General features: G+C 40.2%; 1 protein-coding gene across 1 annotated transcript; it reads right to left on the bottom strand.

The window, feature by feature from the left end:
* Positions 1-224: 224 nt before the first annotated feature.
* LOC149098933 (solute carrier family 60 member 1-like) lies at positions 225-9640 on the bottom strand. The gene is made up of 2 exons (XM_089277583.1): positions 9359-9640; positions 225-1645 (listed from the first exon to the last, which is right to left on the bottom strand). Exons 1-2 carry the CDS (start codon positions 9570-9572, stop codon positions 1299-1301), a joined length of 561 nt encoding a protein of 186 aa, XP_089133709.1. The 5' UTR covers positions 9573-9640; the 3' UTR covers positions 225-1298.
* Positions 9641-16001: the final 6361 nt, after the last annotated feature.

Consider the following 16001-nt stretch of genomic DNA (forward strand, 5'->3'; position numbering starts at 1 on the left):
ATAAGAGATGACCTTGGAAATACTACAGGCTCTCATTGGGGATTGACTCTCTTTTTGAATACCCTTCATTCTTCTAGACTAAAAAAACAAACAAACAAAAAATGCTTCTAAGTCACTTGACTATACACTGCCCAGTCTTGATCGCCATTGAAGAATTCCTCGTTATTCTGCTCCAAGAGCTGTAGAACCTCATCAGGCTGGCGTTTACTTCTCACGTCATCATGTTTTTCTTGATTCCGCTGGTACAACATCCCAGCAAAGCCGGTGCTCCGCTTAAAGTAGCGACTAACTCCCACGATCAACAAGTAAGTCAGAGGCGTTAAGATGCTGATGACAAACGCACAAGCCATCAGTGAGCACGGCCCCACCGATGTATCAACAATCGTGTTTCCCACAGCAAGGGGAGTGAGCATCTCGCCAAAACTTGCCGCGACTAAAAGAACAGATGCGGTCTTTCCTGACACTGTTACAAAATACTCCGCAAAGTTGATAGCAGATGGGAACACGGACGCCATTAAAATCCCCAAAATGACAGTGCCCGCCCACAGTTTGGTATGGTCGGATTTGTTGCATTTTAAGTCAGAAATCTGCGACACTAGTATGGCTGATCCCAACATGCACCCAGCCATGTCAAGCTAGAGCATCTCGGAAGGTGTAGCGGCCGCCTTTCTATGCAAAACGGGGCGCGAGAAACATTGGTGCGATCCACACGTCTAACAGTTCTACTCCGGTTTATTTTCCACGTTGTTGGGACGAATTATTACAGCTTGAACATGTTAAGGTTCAAAGTAAGGCATGACAGGATTTCCTTACCACAATGTCCGGATAAGATTGTCAAAGACTGTAATGGAACGTACTCGGGAATGGCTTCGGGTGAAGCTTGAGTAAACAGGTAACGAAGCTACAAATACACACTGAAAATACACGGACGTTGCGAAAACGTTCTCCTAGCACGAGGAACCCCTTTTTTTTAAGTCCCGTATTAGAACTAGGGGATGACGGGATGCGTAACGCAACACTGAACGACTGAGAAGGCGTTACAGAAGGTCTCAGGTACCTTGACAACGGTACAGATGCCAGTCTCGCCAAGGCGAAGCTGCCCCAGAAAGCAGAAGTGAGAAATGCTGCACCATCCTCGCTCATCGATGGAACGTTCTTCACACCGAATGTAAAGATGTATCCTCCATATGCAATCTCTGGACCCACACAGAGCAAAAGGAATGCAGAAAACAGCGAAAGAATCACCAGCCTGTACACCAGGCTGCCGTGGTTGCTTTTAGCTGCTGACTCTGAGCGTCCTATAGACTGCAAGCTTTTATTAACACGAACGCAATGAATCCAACAGCAGTAATGGCCAGGGGGAGAGAGCTGATCCAATACGCCCACGTGACAGACATCGTACTCTCACTGGCATTATAAATACTGCAATTAGTAATATTCACTAAGTGGTAAGTTGTTGTGTTTATGAACTCTGTTTCGTTTGTGGTTGCGTCCGAGACATTTATCCTGAGTGGGCCCATATCTTGAAGAAAGGGCTGTACTATAAGAGGGGCTACAAACGCGCCGAAGGCGAACACAAAGTGAAGAGCCTGCATGTAAGGTCTTGATTTCTTACCCCAGGTGTTCAGCAGAAGGACATTCCCACCTGAAAGAGAAGATGAATATTGCTCATCAGCCAAAATTAAAACTCCAGCGTGTAAATGACAATAAATTTCCAAGCGTTCTAACAAAGCTTTCAGCATGCTGTGGTTCAAATTTACCCTTAGTGCAATTTGGTACTTGTGTTTCCCTCTATTCTGGTACATGGTAATGTACTTAAGAAAACAGCCCTAAGAAAACACGCGCGCTGATTGGTTAAAAATCGTGTTTCTATTAAACAATTTAATTATGAGCTCGAGATTTCTATCGCGTGATAGAAATCGAGAGCGAATAATCTAATTGGTTTAGTATAAATCTACTAGTCGTTCAAAACTTTATCTAAATCCTCTTCGCAGACACTTCGGAAACGCGAAGGAGCGGCCGTAATTTTTTTTTTTTTTAACAAGGGCACACTGCTACGCTACTCACTATCTATCACAGAATATATAGTGAGTAGCGTAGCCAATCAGAGAACGTGTTTCTATCGAGTTTTAGTATAAATCTACTACCGTTCCATCACGAATTCCGTTCTCTGATTAGCTACACTACTCACTATCTATTCTGTGATAGATAGTGAGTAGCGTGGCAATGTGCGCTTGTTAATAGAATGACGGCCGCTTCTTTGCGTTTTTTCGGTATCTGAAGATTATTTAGATAAAGATTTGAACGACTAGCATATTTATACTAAGACAATTAGATTATTCGCTCTCGATTTCTATCGACCTCATAATCTAATTGTTTAATAGAAACACTCGTGAAAGTTTGGGAGAACTCAAAAAAGCTATGGAAACATTCGCCTGCGGCTCGTGTTCCTACAGCATTTCTCATTCTCCCAAACTTCCACTCGTGTTTCTATAGCTCGATAAAAACACGGTACATGTGTTCTATTTCTTGAATAATGGACGTGAAACAAAGGAAAATACCAAAGATAAAATTGAACCACAACATCATATATATTCATATACCTGGGGCGGATCTAGGGGGGTTCAAGGGTCTCAGACGAAGCTCGTAGAACTTGTAAAAATATTAATCAATGCATTCAATTCTTAATGGAATGAAACTACAACGTTTCTGACACTCTTGACTTGGCCTCAGAATGCCGAGAATCCCATTTCCGAGAACCTTAATTTCATAAATATTATGGGGGAGAATGCCCACGGATCCCCCTACAGGGTACCACCTTCGGTGGTCTGTATCTCGAACCCCCTTCGCTAAAATCCTGTATCTGCCCCGGTATACGCATTTTGTGATTGGTCAATAGCTGCTCACTCAGGCACTAGTGCATCAAACGGGAGTAAAAGCTGTAGACTGTGGACAAGCTGTTCACTCAGTGGATACTGTTATAAATGTGTAACTAGGAAAAGTGTGCATTGGACCAATTGGTCCATACCATCAGAGATTATCCCAGGTTCTGTAGCATCAGGTAACTAGAAGTTTTTCTACTCCACACTGGATAGGATGATACTTGTAGTCCATCCCAGTTTTACCACCCACCCCCCCCCCCCCCCCACCGTCCCCACCTGCAAACAAAAAATATATACGACTACCTCTCGTAAGTGACCACCTCTTCTCAGCGACCAGTTTTCCGAAGTACCAAAAGTTTCCGAGTCAAATCACTATATTTGGAACCTCTTGTAAGCGACCACCTCTCCTAAGTGACCGCGATCACTTTTAGAGCTGAGAGTTTGACATTTTCTTTTGTTTTTAGCCTCCTGTAAGCAACCATTTGACAGATAATGGGGCGTAAATTGGATAATCAAGTGTTGTAACATTGTCGCATTCCTGAGTAGTACACGAGATGGAAATTTCTCAATGGGAAGTACCGGATTTTTCCTCGAAATTGACTTTTCGCATGAATAAAACATTTCAAACATGGGGTAAGTGTCTGCAGTTACCATATGCTAATGAGGCAAAATTTTCACCCAATATGGTCTAAGCTCTCGTACGGGTAAAGCGACCACCTCCTGTGAGCAACCATCTAGGCTTGACATTTTGGTTGTTAGCTTACGGGAGGTTCAACTGTACTTAAATTCACTAGTGCCTATTTATGCAAGCTGGGTGGAGAGAGGCACTATGAGAGTTAAGTGTCTCACCCATCATACAGGGCTGCAAATATTTTTTTCTCTCTTGAAAGGACATATGTCCTACTAAGACACCATCTTGGTCAGACAAAACAGATTGTGGTCGGACATCACCAGAAAAAGTAAGACTTACTCACGGTTGATTTTTATTCATCCTTACGGTAAAATGATTTACCGTAAGGTAAATGTCCGCACGTCATGTCCGACCACCGTTGGGGTTCGTCGGACGAGCAAATTTTGGTTAGCCAATGTCCGACGACTGACTGTTATTTGCAGCCCTGATTATACAATAGTTTCTCCACTGTAGATGCACTTAATTTATTGCTATTTAGCCAAAGTGGTTGCAATCAAAAAGCAACCATTGGGCAAAAAAGGTAACCCCTTCAGAAAATAACCCCTCCCAAAAATGAGCTCACTACAGTGCAGATGTCAGGTGTAGATTTCCCTCCCTCCTATGATACGTCGACCCACAACAGGGTCGTTTGAGAATACAGTGTATGCCCATAGGCTTATTATCGTTGAAAATGTTTGAAAATATTTGTTAGCAACCGCATTGAATTACATGCACATGCTGAGTCTGTATCGAGATGAACTTTTGCAATGGGTAGCAGGACGTGGTGGTGGTGGAGGGGGGAGGGGGGGGGGCTGGTGGTAGGGCAGTTGGAAGCAAATAGACAGAGCCAGGAGCAATTGCAGAATGTGAAACTATTCAGTTCTCATTCAAGCACAAACTGTTTTCTGCAACAACAAATCTCCCCTAAAATGCTTTCAGTTTTTAGCACCTGTCTACCCTCCTACCTAACCATCAAAGCGACCCTTTCGCCAGATAGGGGGCAGCGTAGCCAAGTAGTTAGGGAGCTGGATTTGAAATCTGGAGTTCCCTGGTTCAAATCCTCCACCCTAACGCTATCTTCGACTGCATTGTGTAAATAGCCAGCTGGTTAGCCTCCCAGCAGTTGGGATTCTTCATTATTATAGTTTATGTTCTATTTACAATATTTGTTTGATTATTTACACGTATTTACAGTATCCCCAATTAGCATGACAGTGCTATTGATACATTTGACACTTAAATATAGTTTACTTTAAAAATACCATAGTTGTAGTCAGGCATGATAAAAAACAAATTATCCGAAATACAACACGTGGTCGACACTCTAAAGATCAATGGTTACACCGACCAAGTTATTAGAAGCTGTCAAAGTACCATTGTTTCTACAATCCAGTCTCAAACCAACAGAGGTTTTGTTACTTTGCCGTACATTCAAGGAACTTCAGAGAAAATCGCTGAAACTTTAGATCAGTTCAATATCAATGTTGCCCACAAACCCCTAATGACCGTTGGTTCCATTTTAAAAAAACGTAAAGACAAATTCAGTAAAGACCTATCAACAGGAGTGATCTATAAAATCAATTGTAAAGACTGTGACAAAGTCTGTATCGGTCAAACATCGAGAGCCCTAAGATCCAGGACTAGAGAACACAAGAGAGCGATTTTCACAGGAGACAGGAATTCTTTATTAGCCCAATATTACATACAAAACAATCAAGATTTTGACCTTGACGACGTCAAGATCATTGACCCCTGTTTCCAATGGTCAAAAAGATTATTTTTAGAAGCATGGCACTCAATTTGCGAACCGAATACCATTAATAGACACATTTACATTCCTGACATTTACAAGGCCATTGGCAATCCCAAGTGACGTTTCCGCGGCTCTTTTATTTAAAGCACTCATTTGAATTCGTAGCTATTTATGCTGAAGAAGGTTATAGTGTTTCAACCGAAACGTCCACACAAAACGTTTTTTAGTCAGTGACAACAAAATTTTAATTCATATTTTTATAGTTTACTTATTTATTTATTTATTTATTATTATGATAAAGTTTCCATATAACGCGCGCTCTGATTGGCTGAAAGAGCGTGCTTTATCAGAGAACAGTGCAGGGGTTGATGACAGTAAGTTAGCTTTCAAATTTTTGCTTCGGAATTTTGACAAATTTGACCCAAATTAAACATCCCCGGCCCTGTGATTCAGACAAACGCAATGGAAACGAGCTATTTGTCTGTAGTAAATATGGCTCACAGAGACCATCTTTAGCAACAGCAGTGTTAAAACTGTACTAAAATAACAAGTTTTGCTAGATTCCCGCCGATAAAACACGTAACGAAATAAACAAATTCTCAACCTAAACAGTGCTTCGATAAAAGACATTCTATTTGTTACGAGGGCAGAAATTATACTTAAGGAGTAAAACAACGACAGAAAACAACAATTGAACTGTCTCTGTTTATGATGAGCTTTATTTTTGTAAAAATGCTCAATTGCTCAAACAACACTTACATGCAGTGTAGTAACGCTCGTTCTCCGATCATCTCAGCGAAGTGAACCAACGAGTGGTCAGTGCAAAGCTTGCTCTGATATTCTCTTCTGCGCTCGGAGTACAACCAGTGGGAGCCGTTTAGTCTTTCTAACTTTTACGCTAGTTCGGGCAATCTTGCTGCATGCGGCTATAAGCCGTAAATAACTGTAGCTCCTTTCAAATTCAACTCGGCATTTCGCATATTCATCCGCAAGCTTTGAGCTCAGCGTTTCATAATTTCCACTGGAAAAGTGCACATTTTCATGGGCCACAATACAGCCGGATTCCTCTGGACTATAAACCTTCACCTGCTTTTAGATCCGTATTTAAAAATTAACATAAAAGCGAACTTTGCAGGTATCGTTCTTCTCTCGAAAGCCGCTCAAACTACTCGAAACTGAAAGCTTAGCTGAGGTCCAGTTTGTGATTGACAGCTGTCGCTTCGTTAGCCAATCAAATTATTTGAACAATTCTAACAAGGATTGTGATTGGCTTATTTTAGCGTGCTTTATCAGAGAACAGTGCACGGCTGACGCCACTTTTGCTCGTTTGGAAAATAAAGTTTGGTTTGAAAATTGAGCCAAATGCGTGGGGAAATTATCGGATTCTTTATTATAAAACAAATAAAGAAGCCTCGACTGTGTTCTGTTCTGTTGTAAAGCACTTAGGAAGCAGTAGAGCACTCAAGAAGTAGGGAAAAACACTCGACTACGTCTCGTGTTTTCCCCTACACTTCTTTCGTGCTCTACTGCTTCCTGCTTGCTTTACAACAGAACAGAGCACAGTCGAGGCTTCTTTATTTGTTAATTACTACATGTATCTCAAGCAACCAGTTTCAAAGAAATGGAAATTTTGTAAATAACCATCCACATCATTGAACTGATTCACAAAAGAGCCAAGCCATGTAGCCTGACACAAACATGAGAGAGAGTTAGGGAGAATTTTGAAGTTTACGTCACATGGTCTCATGCAAAATAGTTTCCCTATCAGGGTGCTCATTAAATTTACTGGCTGGATTAAACTTCTCTCATTGTCAATGCCTCAGTAGCAACTTCAAACCAAAACTCCAAGAAAATTATCTTTACATGTACCATAATTCATTATCTCCCTAAGCAGCATTGGGTAGAACTTTCCAGAAAATGTATTCAGGAAATACCTATCCCTTCTGTGGGGGAAAATGGTTATTTTCTGGAACTGCACATTAAACTTACCAATTAACTAGTAAGGAGTATGATACGTATGAAACTTCTTTTCAAAACAATTGACAGTCTATTACATAGAAAGTGTGATATACCATATCCGCCCTGCAACTCGCCTTCGGATCTCGCAAATAAGTTCGTCGAGTTCTTTTCTGATAAGATCACCAAAATACGGGTCGACTTAGACAATGCAGCTCTCATCCATCAAGTTCCTGAAGTTAACCGGGTCTGTCCTTATACGTTTGATGAGTTCAGTTTGGTAGATGTTGACGAAGTCCGCAAATGTGTTGTGAAATTATCTTCCAAGTCATGTGATCTTGATCCTCTTCCTGGCTATGTCACAAGAAATGCTTTGAGCACACTGCTTCCATTTATCACCAAGATTATAAATACTTCGTTGCAATCTGGCCAAATACCCTCTCAATTAAAAGTTGCTAAGCTACGTGCTCTTCTTAAGAAGCCTTCTCTGGATCACACGCAGTTTTCAAATTATCGCCCTGTTTCGAATCTTACTTTTCTCAGCAAAGCAATTGAGAAGTTGGTTGCTAACCAACTGATCTCCTATGTTAACAACAACAACCTGAATGAGCCATTACAGTCTGCCTACAAACAGTATCATAGCACAGAAACGGCTCTCATTCGCGTGCATAATGACATCCTCACAGCAATTGATAAACGTAGAACGGTAATTTTATTACTTTTGGACCTCTCTGCTGCTTTCGATACTGTTGACCATGATATTCTCCTCTTCCGTCTACAACAGCGCTTTGGAGTTACTGGCAAGCCGTTACTATGGTTTAAATCTTATCTGTCCAATCGCATGCAGTACGTCTCTGTTGATGGTGCAGCTTCCTCAGATCATGCTCTTCAATGTGGTGTTCCACAAGGATCAGTGTTGGGACCCATTTTGTACGTTCTTTACACTTCACCCCTTTCAGACATTGTAAAAAAATTCAACTTGAGTTATCATTTTTATGCTGACGATTCACAACTTTATCTGTCCTTTCAGCCAACTTTACCCAGTGATAAGGATTTAGCTGTGTCCAACATCGAGCGCTGTGTACGTGAGATTGATCACTGGATGTTGATTAATCGTCTTAAACTTAACAAGGATAAGACTGAACTTCTAGTGATCTCCGCAAAACATCTACCGAGACCAACCCTTCAAGTAATCTCTGTCGTCGATGAAACCATCTGCTCGTCACAGAAAGCAAGAAACATCGGTGTCATTTTTGACCATCATTTTCGTTTTAATGAACATATTGCAAGTATTTGCAAATCATCTTTTTATCATCTCCGTAATATCAGCAATATAAGGAAGTACCTGTCATCGACCACCACTGAAATACTTGTTCATGCGTTTGTTTCTTCAAAATTGGATAACTGTAATTCTCTACTCTATGGCTTACCAAACTGTCTTTTAAAAAAATTACAGCACGTCCAGAATGCCGCTGCTCGTCTCATCACCCTCTCTAGAAAACACGAACACATCACACCTATTTTGTTTAATCTCCACTGGCTTCCTGTTAACTATCGTATCATCTTTAAAATTCTACTCATCACGTACAAGGCCCTAAACGATCTGGCACCTTCATACGTTCGTGATCTTCTCACTCCTTACACTCCGTCTCGTCAGCTACGTTCAGCTTCTAAAGAACTTCTTTCCATTCCGCACTTCAATTTGAAAACATATGGCGCAAGATCTTTCTCTGTAGCAGCTCCTACACTTTGGAACACTCTTCCGTCTGACATCAAGAACAGCTCCTCAGTGTCCCTTTTTAAACATAAACTAAAAACGTTCCTTTTTAAGAAAGCATTTTTATAACTTTTTAACGACATTTTTTTATTTTTACTTTATTTGTCTTAAGTGTTTTTAATATTTCTAACTGTAAAGCGCTTTTGAACTTTTAGGATATTGGCGCTATATAAATATTTTATTATTATTATATTATATTATTATATTATTATTATACGTCAAATTTGAAACAGTGACACTGTTACATTTTACATTTTACGGCAAGAATTCTGCTCTGACTGATGCTGACAACATTATTAATATTATTTGATCTCTCAAACCTGTGTCAAGTGATCCAAGCGCCACTCCTAACAGTGATATGACAACCACCAACCCATAAATACTACTAACGTACGGCAAAACCCACATCATCAGAGTGGCCCACAAACATGACAGCGATAACACCACGTGCCCATTGTACTTGTCAAATAACCAGCCGCCAACAATGCTCCCAGTGAGGTAACCAATAGAGCGAGATGTGAATGCATATGACATGTGTGCCAGGCTTGTTTCAATTTGACAGGACAACTCTATCAATGTGGGTCCTAGGATAGCCACAGAAGTACCCTGTGTAGAAAGGGAAGAAAATTGTTAGTATTAAAAAAATGATGCAATATTAGTGTCAGAATCACTTAGCCATTAAACTGGCTTTCCAAGAATTTCTGTGTAATTAGCTTAGACTACAAGTAGTCCCTCTTTCGCTTGGTCATTCAAGCACGTTGTGTGGCCATTTTTTATCGTGGCTTTCTTTCGCATCATGCATGACGGACTAAGCAAAAGAGGAACTACTGAAAGTCTAACCTAGTGTTAGCTAACAATAATAACAATGTCTTCATTTTAAATTCACTTTATAAAAAATAAAACATGTGTGAAAAATGCTCAAACATTGTGCTCTGAACCAAGCAAAAAGATGGTCTAAAACTTAAAAAAGAACTTATAACAAGCTGTCTGGGTTTGCCTGGATTGTCTCTGAATCAAAAACAAATTAAATGTTTGAAAGAACCTAGAGGATACACACCATGTGCTCACCATTCTTCTAACTATGCCCATGTCCACTGCAGCACCAGAGAGATTAGTTGAACAGACCATAGGAACAGTGAACAGACATGCAAAAGACAGTCTGTTTGAGGTCAGAAACATAATGACTTGAATGATATAATTTGTTTTCTTATTTTCCTGTCAGTGTATCTGTAAAACTCTGACGGTGCAGTAAATCTAACATTTTCACAGAAGTAATTCAGCCTAAAATGTGTTTTGCAGGCTGCTGGGGTAAATTTTCATTAGCTGTGTTTCAGCAGCTTAGTGTCCCAAATTTTCGTCTGAAATCCGTCTGAGGTGACATAAGATTAGTGTACAAAAATTGTGTACTTCCACAAAATATTCTCTCTCCCCCAACTCCACTGAAAATTCCAATATTAAGGTCATTCCCCTGTATTGCATTGCGCATCCTTACTGTGCATAATTTATGGCGTCATAAGCGCGCGTTCGTGCACGCGCACATTGAAAACACAGCGGATTTGCCTTAATATTGAGTTCTGTCAATTGAAAAATGGCTATAGCTGGCTAACGAGCTCGGGCACTTCAAATGTTTTTCCAGTCATTTTAATCAACTAATCGTTAGCTTTGCGTGAGAAAAGACTGATCTGATTTCTATGTTTGAAAATGGAATAAATAACTAAAGAAAAATAGCAGCTTCATTGTAGTCTTCTCTATTTTGCAGTTTGATAGCCGTAGCAAGCAATTTGGTTCCAATATTTTAACAAAGATTCAGCTGTCTGTCAAAATCAAACTTAAAAAGTTTATTTGTGTCCGACACAAGTATTGACTGTAGTTTGAGGCGTGTTTTCATGAGTCTGGGTTCACAAAGAGTTTACAATAACTTAGAATGCGTTCTTGTAATAAGCATTAAATAATGCTAAAATGGGACACTTTCAATGCTTCATTGCTCCTTAACGAGCACGGGCACCCCCCTTTTTATTTTATAATCTAAGTTCTCATATGATAAATATTCATTGGACAAAGTTTGAACAAAAATCTAAATCCAATTTTATTTCAGGAGAATTACCTTAAGCTTCAAACATTTCTATATTTTTTCTTTAGTCTTAAAGAACCCACCCCCTCCCCCTCCCTAAGGAAATTCCAATTAAATCTCTGAAATAAAACACCCGAAGTTCTAGCGTCTGAAATTTTTTGCAAGTAATGAATTAGTAACAATTTGCAGTTTTAACAATAATTGCAGAAATTCTTGTGTGCTCAATGGCTAATTTTCATTAATACGAATTGGATCACTGGATAATGCAATTCGAGCATTTTCATTGGCTTAGCCATCATGGGTTGTCAGCCATTATACCTTACGTTTTAAGAGTCTTTTTTTTAGTTTAGTTTTCTATATTTTAGGGGTGTTTTCAATATTCCAATATTCCACTCACGCTTGCTGGATATCGGATAATTATAATGATAAGCCAACTCATACCCAATGCACGCTCGTGGAGTAATTGACAATTAAGAAACGGTAAGCGTGCAGCGTGCAATTATCCGGTTATGGATGCATGCGGGAGGTTGCTAAGCATGAAAGAAGCATAGAAGAAAGAAAGAAGCTTCTTGAGTGCTTAGCAAACCTCCCAAGAGCATCCATAACTCGATAGTTGCACACTGCATATTTACCATTTCTTGTATAAACATATTGAGACTTTTGAGATAATATTTATTAAATCTCATCCTGCTTACATCAATTTAAAACCGCGCGAAAATGTTCATTCAAAAATCTGACAAAGCAACACACCAACAATTTTTCCTGGATTGCGGCGAGTTATAGTTTTAATATATTTCTTCGATCAAACAAACAAACAAACAAACAACTTCAAACTGCTCAGTTAACCTAAATATCAAGCTGACAACAAACGAAAATAATTATTGTAGTCGATAAAAGCGTTTCTCAAAAGTTGACTAAGCTTACGCTAAATTGGATCAGTTTTCCGGAGAATTGAAAACAAACTGCACATGGTTGCACAGGCGGCCCAGACGTTGTATACGATTAATACGTGACATTATGCTGTTGGCGATTACGTTACAATTTTAGCCGTTTATAAGACAATGTATGAGAATGCTTCGAAAATTACTCTAAATGCTACGTGTAGAAAATAATTTGAATAAAATGGCTTACCTTATGTTTGCGTTGCGTTGTTTTAATGTCTCTGGGTTCCTGGAGGTGGTTTAGAGCCATTTAGGCGAGTTTTACTTTCTGGCGGTTTGCCTTCCCCTAAAGAGAAACGAAAGGCGGGCGACCCACTGGCCCGACGGCCCGCACTCAAAGCTCTGTAAATTCCACAAAAATGGTCTAATCTCGTCAGAATTGTCTCATGGTAGCCGTCGATAACTCTTCTTCCCATTCGGTTTCTCCCAAGGTTTCAAAGTTTATCTTAACCGCCCGAGAATCGCTGGTTTTTCAGCCCTTGCTTTCCATTTCGGCTCCATTTCGATCCGTAACCGATTATCTTGGGCACAGGATTTGAATTTCTAGCTTAGCGACCTCGCCATCGTGACAAAGTCGCCTCCAGCCGTCGAGAGGCACGGGGCATTTTTTGATTATGCAAACTGCACCGTGCCGCGGTGTATAACTGAAATTAGCGCCTAAAAGCACTGTTAACTGCAAAAATACAAGGAGCAAACAATGTTCAGCTGAATTTAGCGCCTAAAAGCACTGTCAACTGCAGCGAGAGATGGCAACGAGTAACTGACCAATGCCCCGTGCCTCTCGACGGTCGGAGGCGACTTTGTCACGATGGCGAGGTCGCTAAGCTAGAAATTCAAATCCCGTGCCCAAGATAATCGGTTACGGATCGAAATGGAGCCGAAATGGAAAGCAAGGGCTGAAAAACCAACGATTCTCGGGCGGTTAAGATAAACTTTGAAACCTTGGGAGAAACCGAATGGGAAGAAGAGTTATCGACGGCTACCATGAGCCAATTCTGACGAGATTAGACCATTTTTGTGGAATTTACAGAGCTTTGAGTGCGGGCCGTCGGGCCAGTGGGTCGCCCGCCTTTCGTTTCTCTTTAGGGGAAGGTTAAACCGCCAGAAAGTAAAACTCGCCTAAATGGCTCTAAACCACCTCCAGGAACCCAGAGACATTAAAACAACGCAATGCAAACATAAGGTAAGCCATTTTATTCAAATTATTTTCTACACGTAGCATTTAGAGTAATTTTCGAAGCGTTCTCATACATTGTCTTATAAACGGCTAAAATTGTAACGTAATCGCCAACAGCATAATGTCACGTATTAATCGTATACAACGTCTGGGCCGCCTGTGATGGTTGAAGCTTTTGGTGGCTGAGCTCTCTGTCCTTCATGGCCTCTTCGACAAAAGAACAATATGGAAAGAAACATTTCTCAAAAGCGAGAGTGGAGAAGAAAGTGAACAAAAACCCCTGGCTTTGAGCTGTTAGAGATGCTCTTATTCAATAGCAGGTTTGTGGGTTATGATGTCCTTTCCACTTTGTTTTAAATTTGATGAATTGTACGTCTAAGGCTGAACTTAAACACGTGAACAGCTTTAAAGGATGCTTTGTTACTTTCGTTATTTGGTAAAATAAGCTTAAATGAGCAGAAGACTGAGGCTTAAAGGAAGATGTCAGAAATGCAAGCTTATATTTGCGCAAGATGCAGGCGTTCCTTCGAGCAGCCGTTTCTTCAAGAGTTCAATTCACGATCGAACGACGAGCGATCTAGCAAAACTGAAACCCAGGATCTGAAATGATTCATCAGAGGCTACCAATATTTGAAAAACTATTATCTTTAATTAATGTTTTTGGAACAAAGGGATTTTGTTTGTAAGACTTCACGTAAAACAGATATTTGCTAAAACTCTCATGTTCAAGTTTTTCTCGCCAAAGGCATTTCAATGGCTTTCGGCCGGCGTCGACAAAACCTGGATCGGATCGAGCCGGATCACGGATCGGATCACGGATCGGATCAAGGAAAAAAATTCAAAATTCAAAATTCAAGATTCAAAATTCAAAATTTTGTTGAGCAAATTACACTAGAGTGACTACTGTGAGCAGAACGTTTTATTTAATTCAGGTGTGATATTCCTTTATTCTTTTATAATATCAAGCCAACTGGGAGCTGGTCACAGATGAATTTTTTTCAGGCTGCTGGGTTTTGATTGCGATGATCAATCATGTCTTCATATCTTTCTCCGCAGTTCAGATAAATGATATTTCGTATATTCGCTTGCATCAAAGGTAAACTGTCATAAAACGCGTCAGCATGGTAATAATAGGACGAACGTATGAATCGAAACACAAAAACTAAAAACACTAATAATATTAAGAGGCCCTGCGCCTAAGAAACGACCGATGATTTCCGGCTAAAAAATAAAATCGGCCGATTTTTATTTCTCAAATAGTGGTTACCGAATACTATTTAAAAATGAATTTCTTTTGTTTCAGTTTCGCTTTAAACCAAAACTATCGAGCCGCAAACTTTTTCCGTCTGATAGCAGCAAAATCAGGTCGAAAATAAGCCCCCGCAAAAAACGGTTCAGAAATCACCATCGCAACGCAAAATAATAAGAGAACTACACAGTGATGAAGAAAAAGGCCTTTTAATGCAATATCATTCGATAAACATCGAAAAACTGCCGAAGCGAATAAAAAATAAAGTTTCAAATATTGCATACTAAATTAGATGGAGCGTTGGAGCTGATTTCAAAATAATTATTTCTCAAAAGTCCAACGCTGTTGAAAGTAATCACAGTGATGAATCAGACATTGGGGGGATATACATCACGTTTCTGGAAAAACATTTTTCGGCCAAAGTATATTGACCTTGTACAAAGCGTTCAAAGTTACCGTGTTTACCGTTATCCTGCTCCTTCGGCGAAACACTTCTCTGTTGCCAATACGGCCGTGGATAGCGTGGTAAACGCCACTTTAAACCTCGCTAGGCGCTCAAATCCATCCTAAATAGAAGAATATAGAATTAAAAGAAAAAGGAAGATGAAAGATACGCAGAAAAAGAAAATAGCTCGAAATTACCATCTGCTAAGGAGAGTTGAATCTTGGAAATGTTGTCGCGTGACAGCGTTCATTTGTCCAAACTGCGGCGGAATCCAAACGAATGCGTGAAATATAACTAAAACAAAAACAATCTTTCTATCACCAGAAGTCGTGAAGTGAAACAGTTTTATGTTTTTCCAATTAATGGTGATGAATTCAGCCTCAGCTAGTCTCCAAGCGCTTTGAATGTGGGCAGCACGTATTTCGTTACATACATTCCAACGGACGTTACGGGTCAGCGCATTGCAGGGGTCAGCGGACCTAAAAATAGAAATAACCAGGTTATCATGGCGGATGCTTGTTCTTTGTCAAAAAAAGGTTTCTTGGACTGCGGATCCTCGCGTGGTCGCTCAGAGACAGTATTTCTGTATGAATGCCGAGATGATTTAACTGCACACCTAAAAAATTGTTTTTTGTCGCGTGCAGACCTCAAAGAGTACGAGGTCATCCTACAAAGGGCTGGCTTCGAACGGTTGTCACATGAACAAGTTAAAAAATTACGTGTTTGTCCTCGACATCGCTATGGTCTTGGAAAGTACTGGAGGCCTTCAAAGTTTTGTCAGTACCCAGGACACACAGGAACACCTACCAGCGTCAAAAGTCGAGACGTGATCAACCCTGCCATAGCAAATGACGTGTTTCAGTTGTTTGGGATATCTGTTCCCATAGGCTCACGTAAGTATAAGACACATAACATTTGGAAGATTACCTTGTCATAAAGTGCTTTTCATTTTATAGTGCATCTCTTACAGGGTATTTTCTATTTCTTTTCTTTTATCTTTTCATTAGCCATATGTTCACCCTGTCGGAAAAAACATAAAGCAGGTACGAATTCTACGTCGTTGGCTCCTGAAGAGGAATG

Source organism: Orbicella faveolata, unplaced genomic scaffold (genome assembly GCF_042242905.1).
Source record: "Orbicella faveolata isolate gen_17 unplaced genomic scaffold, um_ofav_v1 contig_46, whole genome shotgun sequence".
NCBI lineage: Eukaryota > Metazoa > Cnidaria > Anthozoa > Scleractinia > Merulinidae > Orbicella > Orbicella faveolata.

Excerpts from the sequence above, each read along its gene's own strand:
- LOC149098933 (XM_089277583.1), bottom strand. The coding sequence starts at position 9,572 with ATGTCATATGCATTCACATCTCGCTCTATTGGTTACCTCACTGGGAGC. Across the intron at positions 1,646-9,358 it reads GCTTGGATCACTTGACACAG|GTGGGAATGTCCTTCTGCTG; the intron begins GTTTGAGAGATC and ends CTTCTCTTTCAG.